Here is a 12,135-nt window from a genome sequence, read left to right on the forward strand (position 1 = left end):
ATAACAGCTAAATCAGAACACTACAGCCAAATCAGAACATAACAGCTAAATCAGAACACTACAGTCAAATCAGAACATAACAGCTAAATCAGAACACTACAGCCAAATCAGAACATAACAGCTAAATCAGAACACTACAGTCAAATCAGAACATAACAGCTAAATCAGAACACTACAGTCAAATCAGGACATTACAGCTAAATCAGAACACTACAGTCAAATCAGGACATTACAGCTAAATCAGAACACTACAGTCAAATCAGGACATTACAGCTAAATCAGAACACTACCGTCAAATCAGGACATAATAGCTAAATCAGAACACTACAGTCAAATCAGAACATAACAGCTAAATCAGAACACTACAGTCAAATCAGGACATTACAGCTAAATCAGAACACTACCGTCAAATCAGAACATAACAGCTAAATCAGAACACTACAGTCAAATCAGAACATAACAGCTAAATCAGAACACTACCGTCAAATCAGAACATAACAGCTAAATCAGAACACTACAGTCAAATCAGGACATAACAGCTAAATCAGAACACTACAGTCAAATCAGAACATAACAGCTAAATCAGAACACTACAGTCAAATCAGGACATTACAGCCAAATCAGGACATAACAGCTAAATCAGAACACTACCGTCAAATCAGAACATAACAGCTAAATCAGAACACTACAGTCAAATCAGAACATAACAGCTAAATCAGAACACTACCGTCAAATCAGGACATTACAGCTAAATCAGAACACTACAGTCAAATCAGAACATAACAGCTACAACTGAACACTACAGTCAAATCAGGACATTACAGCTAAATCAGAACACTACAGTCAAATCAGGACATAACAGCTAAATCAGAACACTACAGTCAAATCTGGACATTACAGCTAAATCAGAACACTACAGCCAAATCAGAACATAACAGCTAAATCAGAGCACTACCGTCAAATCAGAACATAACAGCTAAATCAGAACACTACAGTCAAATCAGGACATAACAGCTAAATCAGAACACTACAGTCAAATCAGGACATTATAGCTAAATCAGAACACTACAGTCAAATCAGGACATTACAGCTAAATCAAAACACTACAGTCAAATCAGGACATGACAGCTAAATCAGAACACTACCATCTAATCAGGACATAACAGCTAAATCAGAACACTACAGTCAAATCAGAACAAAACAGCTAAATCAGAACACTACAGTCAAATCAGGACATAACAGCTAAATCAGAGCACTACAGTCAAATCAGAACATAACAGCTAAATCAGAACACTACAGTCAAATCAGGACATTACAGCTAAATCAGAGCACTACAGTCAAATCAGAACATAACAGCTAAATCAGAACACTACAGTCAAATCAGGACATAACAGCTAAATCAGAACACTACAGTCAAATCAGAACATAACAGCTAAATCAGAACACTACAGTCAAATCTGGACATTACAGCTAAATCAGAACACTACCGTCAAATCAGGACATAACAGCTAAATCAGAACACTACAGTCAAATCAGGACATTACAGCTAAATCAGAACACTACAGTCAAATCAGGACATAACAGCTAAATCAGAACACTACAGTCAAATCAGAACATAACAGCTAAATCAGAACACTACCGTCAAATCAGGACATAACAGCTAAATCAGAACACTACAGTCAAATCAGGACATTACAGCTAAATCAGAACACTACAGTCAAATCAGGACATAACAGCTAAATCAGAACACTACAGTCAAATCAGAACATAACAGCTAAATCAGAACACTACCGTCAAATCAGGACATTACAGCTAAATCAGAGCAGTACAGCCAAATCAGAACATTAGGCTGAATCAGAACATTACAACTCCCTAGCTGTGTAAATACACAGTCCTGCAGTGACAGATACTGAAAATGAGAGAGTAATCAACAAAGCAGTGATGTAATAACAGAGAATTGGCAGATTTATTGCGTTCATTAACTGTATTAAACAAAAGAGACAAATGTCTAATATTTAGGCTGTGTTTCCAGGTGAGACAAATTTTGTCCTTCCTCCAGTTGCAGCTCTCCCTTTACAGAGCTGTCAACACTACCTTACAAATTCACCTTTATAAACGCAACAGTTTAGCGGAATTAAGAGAGCGAAAGCCTGCATAAATCTCTCTCTCTCGCTCGCTCTCTCTCTCTTTCTCTCTCTCTCTCTCTGCCCTGCTCCTGTGATATGAGTATAATTATGATAACATTAATTACTGTAAGATGTGTAGTTTCTCCTTGTCAAACTGTGAAAAGCTGTAAACATTTTTTGGCAGTGTGGAGAAGTCTGGTCTCTGATTCCCTCCGTAGTGCACATTAATGAGTCTGGCGTTCAGTACTGACCCTCTTACAACCTACTGTGCACTACCACTCACTTTTCAACATCTGTCTCTGTATTTCTGACTCTCTCTCTCTCTCTCTCTCTCTCTCTCTCTCTGGGTGTGTGTGTGTACGTGTGCATGTCTGTGCACACCTGCACGTACGTGTGTGAGAGTGCGTGTGAGTGTGTGTGTGTGTGTGTGTGTGTGCATGGGTGTGGGTTTGGGTTTGGGTGTGCGCGTGTGTGTGTGCATGTGCGTGTGGGTGTGTGTCTCTGTGTGTGGGTGTGTGCGTGTGTGTGTATGTGGGTGTGGGTGTGGGTGTGTGCACGTGTATGTGCATGTGTGTGCGTGTGCGTGTGCATGTGTGTATTTAACATGGCAGCAGAGTGAGATCAGCAGACTTTTATTGTGAAGTAGTGAAGAGAGAGCAGGAGAGGGGGAGAATCACACAGGACACACTCAAAAAAAAAAAAAGAAAACACAAACTCAGAAAAAAGCAGTAAACAGAGAGCAGATGTATATGAATAAAAGTTTAGGAGGGATAAGTGAGAGAGGCAGTGAGAGTGAGAGTGTTTGAGAGCGAGGGGGGTTTGGGCTGGCGTCTCCATATGGCTCAGTGCGTTTGCTCAGCTGTGGGTGAGACAGGGATCCTTCAGGCCAAGGCACTGAGATCTCTGACTCACACCCTGAGACTTACACTGCTGCCTGCAGCCCAAACACATACACACACACACGCGCACTCAGGCATACGCATACACACACACACACACACACATACGCATACACACACACACACACACACACACACACACACACACACACATACACACACACACACACACACACACACACATACACACACACACACACACACACACACACACACACATACACACACACACACACACACACACATTGTCTTGCTATAAATTTGGGAACTGATCATTGGCTTGTTTCACAAAAAGTAAAGAATAACTCTACTCTGACCCTAACCAAAACACAACTTCACACTTTTAGTTTTACCAATAACAAAAATATCTTTTATAAAAAGGTGCCTAAACTTTTGAGGACCCAGCTACGGGTCCCCACATGTACAGAGTTTGTCAGACTTTGCTATTTATGTGGGGACCTTCCATTAACCCTCCGGTTAAGTTTTATATTATTAGGTAAACACAGACACACAGACACACACATACACACACAGACACACACACACACAGAGGGAAAGGGAGAGAGAGAATCTGTTCCAGCTAACCCAAAGCAGAGCCACCATCTGTCAGTGCTGATTGTCCCCTTAACCTGCAGGCTTTAAGCATCAATTAAACCACACGCTACACTACCATCTCCACTACACACTAACTCCTCCACCACACACTAACACCTCCACTACACATTAACACCTCCACCACACACTAACACCTCCACCACACACTAACACCTCCACTGCACATTAACACCTCCACCACACACTATCACCTCCACCACACACTAACACCTCCACCACACACTAACCATCTCCACCACACATGAACACCTCCACTACTCTACCATCTCCACTACACACTAACACCTCCACTACACACTAACACCTCCACCACACACTAACACCTCCACTACGTACTACACACTAACATCTCCACCACACATTACACACTAACATCTCCACCACACACTACACACTAACACCTCCACTATGCACTACACTCTACCAACTCCACTACACACTGACACCTCCACTACACACTAACGCGTCCACCACACACTAACACCTCCACCACACATTACACACTAACATCTCCACCACATAATACACACTAACATCTCCACCACACATTACACACTAACATCTCCACCACACATTACACACTAACATCTCCACCACACACTAACACCTCCACTATGTACTACACTCTACCAACTCCACTACACACTAACACCTCCACCACACACTAACACCTCCACTACACACTAACACCTCCCCCACACACTAACACCTCCCCCACACATTACACACTAACATCTCCACCACACATTACACACTAACATCTCCACCACACACTAACACCTCCACTATGTACTACACTCTACCAACTCCACTACACACTAACACCTCCACCACACACTAACACCTCCACTACACACTAACACCTCCCCCACACACTAACATCTCCACCACACATTACACACTAACATCTCCACCACATACTACACACTAACACCTCCACTATGTACTACACTCTACCATCTCCACTACACTCTACCATCTCCACTACACATTAACACCTCCACCACACACTAACATCTCCACCACACATGAACACCTCCACTACTCTACCATCTCCACTACACATTAACACCTCCAGCACACACTAACACCTCCACCACACACTCCTCCACTACACACTAACACCTCCACTATGTACTACACACTAACATCTCCACCACACACTACACACTAACATCTCCACCACATACTACACACTAACACCTCCACTACACACTAACATCTCCACCACACACTACACACTTACACCTCCACTACACACTAACACCTCCCCCACACACTAACACCTCCACCACACATTACACACTAACATCTCCACCACACATTACACACTAACATCTCCACCACACACTACACACTAACACCTCCACTACACACTACACACTAACACCTCCACTACACGCTAACACGTCCACCACACACTAACACCTCCACTACACACTAACACCTCCCCCACACACTAACATCTCCACCACACACTAACACCTCCACCACACATTACACACTAACATCTCCACTACACACTAACGTCACCAACCGCCCCTACAATTACCAACATTATTGGATACACAACACAGGCAAAATATGCCAAACTCACTAATGACCATCTTTCTATCTATCTATCTATCTATCTATCTATCTATCTATCTATCTATCTATCTATCTATCTGTCTGTCTATCTATCAGTCTATCTATCTATCTATCTATCTATCTATCTATTTGTGTATTGGTAGATACGGTACTGGGTTGCTGTGAAGTGTGTGTGAGGTAGAGTGACATTATCATTGTCTCTCATTCTCACTCACATCACACCAACAGGGTTGTCTTAGCAACCATCCAACTCTACGTCACTAGGCACGGGATGACCAGTCACAAGCTGCATGTGGTTTAACCAATCAGAAACAAGTCTCATGTGTCTTAAATACTCTATGTTACCTCACCACACAAATACGCACACACACGCACACGCGCACACACACACACACACATGGGCTAACAGTGGAGAAATCTTTATTTTCTCTGTGTGTCAGGTTTAGAAAAAGTGTCTGTCTATCTATCTATCTATCTATCTATCTATCTATCTATCTATCTATCTATTCTGTATTATCAAAGCATCCTTGGGTTGAAAACAATTCACTACTCTCTGTGTCCTCACTAATTCTCTTTGTCAACACTGTTGGCTTCTGGAAGGACATTCAGAGGTGAATATGATTTTAACTAGAGCTATTTTTCACCACAGGTGAGAAATAGAGAGACAGAGAGATGAATATTGGTATTTTAGATTATTATCAGTAAAGATGCAGGACACCAATTTCTCCACTGCTGTTTTTTTTTTCTCTGTTGGTTTATTCGTTGTGCAGTGCGTTTATTTTGTACTGGTCTGAATTGGTTTCCCACAGTCAGGTACTGCAGATTTTCAGTGAAAGATAATATTATCCCTCTCCTCAGGAACATAAATTAGGGAAATATGAACACAAAGGGGAAATATAAATTTAAAAGTGAAAACATGTTTCCTTGTAATAACGATTATTTAATGCGACCGAACGATCCCGAATTTGACACCAGAATCATTTTCTGCTGGATGAGACATTAATAAATGAGCTTAAAAACACATCGCCGTCAACAAATAAATGAGTCTAAATGTCTCTAGATGTTCTTCTCAAGGTCAAACTATCTATCTGTCCTTATCTATTTTGTGTTATCTGTTCTCTCCAATTCCTAGTAGTAGGTGTATGTGGTTTCACAAGTCACAGATACTCGTAGAATAAAAAGTTAGATTTCGCAACGTGTTCAGAGTACTCACATAGATCAGAGCAGAGGGCAATAAACATACAATAGAGAGATATGAAAGAGAAAAAGAAAAAAAAACATTTCTGCTCAGAGTTTGAACTCCAAAGTCACATGATTGATTTAGAATTGTTCAGTTGACTCTCAGACCATCAGTTTGTGAAAAGGGGACACATTATTACCTATTGCCTGTTTTTTCTGTCATCATTCACTCTCAGCCTACACACACAGAGAAACAAGGAATATTCTCCCTTTTTTGTTGCCTGGGTAACCCAGCCATTTTGGCTATATGGTCTTTGGGAGTTTGGGAGGAGGGGACATTTTGGGAACTAACACAATAACTAATGTCTTCCTTTTCAGCACTGACGTTTTTACCCAATATCTGCTTTGAATGTTGACTTTGCGACTTTTTTTTCCTTTCTTTTCATTTTTTATGATGATTTGTGAGTATTTGAGTGTTATGACCTTATTCACAATCAAATCAGAAAGTGATTTTTTTGAAAGTTGTTGAAGGGACATTTGATTGGTCATCAGGAGTGGGAAGGGGCGGGAAGGGGGAGGAGTCATGCTGCTGCCAGAGTTTGAGTAAGTTGGGTTTGGAGGTAACAGCATAAGCAGAGCTATGCTAGAACTACCCACATCCAAAAGCCATCCCCTTATCCCAGTTAAACCATCTGGACACTGGTTTGTGAAACACTAATTTACCTCATCAACAGCCAAAATAAAAAGTCATTTTTGAGAGTATACCAGAACACGTAGATAGGAACTGATCGTGTGTGATTATTAAAGCCATGGCTATTATGTTCTTTGTGTTATTTTAGTGTAAACTCAAAATTATTGTAATTAAATGTGATCAAGTGTACATTACGATTACAGTAAACCGTATTCAGAAATGCAAAGTACTCTAAAATGTATTGTGTTGGTAACTTCAGTTTAGATTTTTTTTCCCCACCCTCTGTAGGTAGTATGAAGTCATGTGTTGCTAAAAACACTCATTCTGTGAAACTTCTCTGAACTGGTACCCCTGCAGAGAGTTTTTGATATGAATGCTTTTGACTGGGAATGACCTCAAAGGAAAAAATCAGCCATTTTAAGCCCCTGAAAAAAAAAGCAGTTTAAATCCTCATAACCTTGGGGGGAATTCATTAACAGAGAACAAACGGTGGCTCTCCAATCTTCTCCATTAACCTCTGAGCACTGGAAACTGGGGCATTCATGTGTGATATTTAGGACAGATGTATAGACATTCTGCCAAATTGTGACTTATACCGCACACACACACACATACACACACACACACACACACAGGATCTTCTGGGAAGAAGAATTTTAAGACTCGTGGGGAGATTGTGCATTAGGAGATTGTGAGGGGATGTTGTAAGAAATATTAAAAAGAGATATGATCTGAATTTTGGGGGAAGCCTACAGGGGGGTGTGAAGGAGTAGAAAATAACCTTCGTTTCTTTTATCTGAAAAAGATCCTAAGGGTTTTGCACTGAGATTAAAATCATTGGAAGTGTTTTACTGTGTTCGTTTTTTCCGTTTGGGAGGGTGAGGGTTTGATTTCATGTTCATGCGAGACTCCGAGAGAAACAGAGTGACTGATTACTGAGAATTTTACCTTCTTTTTTAAAAAGAAAGTGGGGTGAAATTTTGTTTATCACTATCCGAGAACAATCTTACACAGCTTTCTTTTTGTAATTTTTTTTTTCATGCAAAAATCATGCGGGCAATTTGTTGATGTAAGTGACCAAAACTCCGTGGTTTGCTATCTTATTTAACCCATCCAATCAGAGATCAGAGAAGAAACAGACAGACAAAAGTAGCCTGAGTCAAGACAGACAGCCAGAAGAACAGGACAGAAGAGCATATGTAGATGTTGAATTGTTGTTTGTGCTTTGATAGTTAAATGTTGTACAAGTGCAAGGCTAGTTTATAGGCTGCTTAATAGCTAGTTAACTAGTCTAGGCTAGCCACAGTAGTTAGCATAGCAAGATTAGGCCTAGCTGAGTTATATATTTTTACTGTTTTATAGATGTTTTTAGTACTATACATGCACTTCGTAGGAGTAATATAAGAGTTTAGTCATCTTTAAATAGTTCTTTAGAAACTAAACTTGAACTAACTATATAACTAACCTCATTCTAAGTCTTAGTGCTTTTCTAATGATGGTTATACTTGTGTTATTGTTGTTTTCTTTTGACTGTTGTTTCTTTGTTTTTTTTCCTCCTTTCTTTGCTCTGGAGAGAGACAGAGGTGCACAGGGTCTCACTAACACTCTTTCCTTTCGACTCTCTTTCTTATCCTAGGAGGTGAATTAGTGTTGCCCATTTTAACCGTGGACTCCCTTGACCCCCCCTCCGTGGCCACTCGATTCCCAGTCATCCCCCCACCCCCTACCTACCGCCCTTTCCTCACCCTGCTTGAAACCACCAAAGAGTCCCTCCCCCTCCCCAATGGACGCCCCCCTTGCCCCTTGGACCAAGAGGACTGCGACGAACCCATGGAGGTCTCGGCTTACGGCTCGGGCGAGATGACCGAGTCGGACGACGAAGACTACTACAAAAACTCGCCGCTGGTCACAGACCGGACGGTCCTGCCCCCTCCCCCCGCCGCTGAGAACCCCCGCGACCGTCATTTCTCTCGCCCGCCCAACTCTCACCGCCCCCCCGTCCCCTCCACCCCCACCGCCCACCCCGAACAGCTGGTACCCCGGCTCAAACCTGGCAGCAGCAGCAGCGGAGGGCACATCCCGGCGGGCAAAATGATCACCCGCGACCAGGTGCTACTGCCGCCCGCCCAGCCGTCCGGCGACCCCGACCACAGCGGGCGGCACAGGCACATCCCTGGCATAACTTACCCCCCCAATTTCCCTCATGTGCCCACCACAGACCCCTCCTCGCCTGGTAGAGGACCCCCGGAACCGGTGGAGGTGATCCGCGAGTCCAGCAGCACCACGGGTATGGTGGTTGGGATCGTGGCAGCGGCCGCCCTCTGCATCCTCATCCTCCTCTACGCCATGTATAAGTACCGGAACCGCGACGAAGGCTCCTACCAGGTGGACCAGAGTCGAAATTACATCAGTAATTCGGCCACGCAAAGCAACGGAGCGCTGGTGAAGGAGAAGCAGCCGGGAACCGCCAAAACGGCCACCAAGAACAAGAAGAACAAAGACAAGGAATACTACGTCTGAGTGCTGCCCCAGGAGAGACGGAGGCAGAGGAAGAGAAGAGTGAGAAAAGAGAGTGAGAGGGATAGAGAGAGAGAAAGAAAGAAAGGAAGAAAGAAAGAAAGAAAGAAAGGAAGGAAGGAAGGAATGGAGGTGGTGATGGGTAAGGTGTCTGTTGGCAGTTTACCAGTTCTAGGTCAGAGCTAAAGTCATTTCTCTTTTTCAGTAAACCTTCCGGCTCTTGTTCTCTCTTGAAAAATTGAAGGCGAAAAAGAAGTGTAGAGAGAACAAGAGATCCCAATCCTGCCTTTGCCTTTACATCCACCTCTTTTTGATATTTACTCCTAATTAGCAGCTCTGCCATTGCTCTACTTTTTTTTTTTTTTACCACCGGGGAACAAAAACAGTGATTCTTTTTCATCATGATTTTTGAATTAGATCTTTGTAAACTGTCTAGGATATTACTACCACAAACACAATACCAGTATGTGCCAATCAGGAATGTTTCATTAAGAGCTCTTATAGACTGAGAACTGACCGTGTAACTAGTTAATACAGGATGTTTTTTTTGAAAGGCATGCTTCAAATTATTGTTACTGAGCCCAAAAAAACAGCTAGTCTTATAGTCCTTAAGTACAGGAGGATTTCATTCCTCCAGCTTAATGCTACTGGACAAAGTACTGGACAGCACTTCTATCACCTCATATATGTTCATTTACACTGCCAAGACAAGCCAGTCCAGAGTTTTCTCTCTCTCTCTCCAACAGCATCCATCCCTTCTTTCTCTCTCTCTCTCTCTCTTTGGCCTGTGCACTCTCTCTCTCCTTGTCCATGGTGCTCAGGAGCTGTTCCAACATTATTCTGCTGTGTTTCAAGCATGTAGTATTCATAAACGAAAAAGAGACACACTCGTTTCAGTGGAAAAAAAAAAATCAAACAAAAAAAAAAGTAACACGAAATGACAACTAACGAAACACATGAACTAATCGACATCTACGGATGCTCTGTTTCGTCGCCAAACTCTTTGAGGCCAAACCCCGGTCGTGTTTCGTTCCAGCAGATAGCCCTCATGTGTTTCAGGGCTCTCCAGTGCCCCCCTGTGGAGGATCTAGGTCACTGCGCTCAGCATTAACACTAAGAAAACGGAAAAAAAAAAATCCTGCAGCCACAAATGGACTTTGTTCTATATATAAATATATACATGTATAGACGTTTCAGAAGCTAAAGGACCTCAGAGAAAGAGCATCAGGTGATCCTGTCAGAGCAGGTGAGTGTTTGTGTATGCCCGTCTGTAAAGCCGTGTGGTTCTAACACAAAGATTAACACTAGGTCATCGAGAGCAGTCAACGTTCCACGTTAACCTCACGCATCGCATCCTGCAGACAAGCAGCAGTTCAACACGTCCGTGGAAATGTGCGATCATCACAGAGGACATTCACACAATGAAAAACTTAAGGAGCAGAGTGTTTGCGTGTTCTCTTTTTTTGGGGGGGGTTAAATTTTTTTTTTCTTTGTTTTATTTTGTCATAAGCAAAAAGGGAAAAAAAAGACATTTGATGGGAAAAAAATGCAACTCAGTGTCTTGGAGAAGAGGAATGTTCCCTCTGTCTTGTGCTCTGGATGGCAGCCATTTTGTCTGAAACTACATGTGAAGCAGGACTGCACTGGTGTGAACTTTCAAGTATAAAACACACACACACATGCACATACATACACACACACACACACGCACACACATATACACGAAAGGACAACACCAGTTCCTCTTGGAGATGTATGACCTGAGCTCTAGTATTCCAATTTTCTCAACACTATTAGAGGAACTCAACTGTACCATGAAAAAAGAAAAAGAAAAAAAAATTCAAAAAAAGTTTGTGAAATGTCTAAATATTTGAATCTCATCCCATTAACTAAGAGAAAAGAAACGTGTTTTCCCGACTTTCCATCCCTGTTTGGAATAAGAAAAAAAAAAAGATCATTGATTCTGAGAAACAAACTGATCCGTTCTGTCTGTTTCTGTTGAACAGAGAAAATGTAATAATTTGGATTACAAACAAACATTGACTTCAGAGTGTGATCTCACCTCTTATAGAAAAAAAGAGTCTGTCCCTTATAATTCAGTCAGTCACCAACTTCCTGGAATCCTCTCCTTTTCTTCTTTCATCCAACACCACAGATTATGTGTCACCATTCTCCGCTGACCGTCCGCGGTCTTCTTCATCCCTTCATTTTTATTTTTCTACTCTCTGTTGTTTTTTCTATCGCTCTAAATCTCTGCAAACGGAGCTGAATCTAACCATGTATCTCTTACTCTCTCCACCCCCATCTTTCCCCATTCTGTCCAGATCTGTTTCCCTCCCCTCATCACACACCCAGTCCTCCCAGTATCCTCTTGTTCTTTCTAAATGTAATTGTAAAGTGTTCCAGTGAGATGAATCTAAATATGTGTATATTAACAGAAGGGAATACAATTGGTTATATACTTCTTACACACTGTGTTCTGTGGTTTGTTATTTGGTATGTTGGATTTTTTTTTTTA

The 12,135-nt window shown here is 42.0% G+C and overlaps 1 protein-coding gene across 5 annotated transcripts in view; it reads left to right on the forward strand.

Moving 5' to 3' along the window:
• Positions 1 to 9,620, forward strand: part of nrxn2b (neurexin 2b) — a 543,549-nt gene extending 533,929 nt beyond the window's left edge. For 4 of the 5 annotated variants that reach the window (XM_030779476.1, XM_030779479.1, XM_030779477.1 and 1 more), the window contains one exon: positions 9,319 to 9,620. In XM_030779476.1, the coding sequence (XP_030635336.1) occupies positions 9,319 to 9,620 (302 nt within the window). Of the gene's footprint in view, positions 1 to 8,739 lie in introns of all 5 variants that reach the window. The other variant, XM_030779475.1, reaches the window with a different exon arrangement.
• Positions 9,621 to 12,135: the final 2,515 nt, after the last annotated feature.

This window comes from Chanos chanos, chromosome 7 (genome assembly GCF_902362185.1).
Source record: "Chanos chanos chromosome 7, fChaCha1.1, whole genome shotgun sequence".
Lineage (NCBI taxonomy): Eukaryota > Metazoa > Chordata > Actinopteri > Gonorynchiformes > Chanidae > Chanos > Chanos chanos.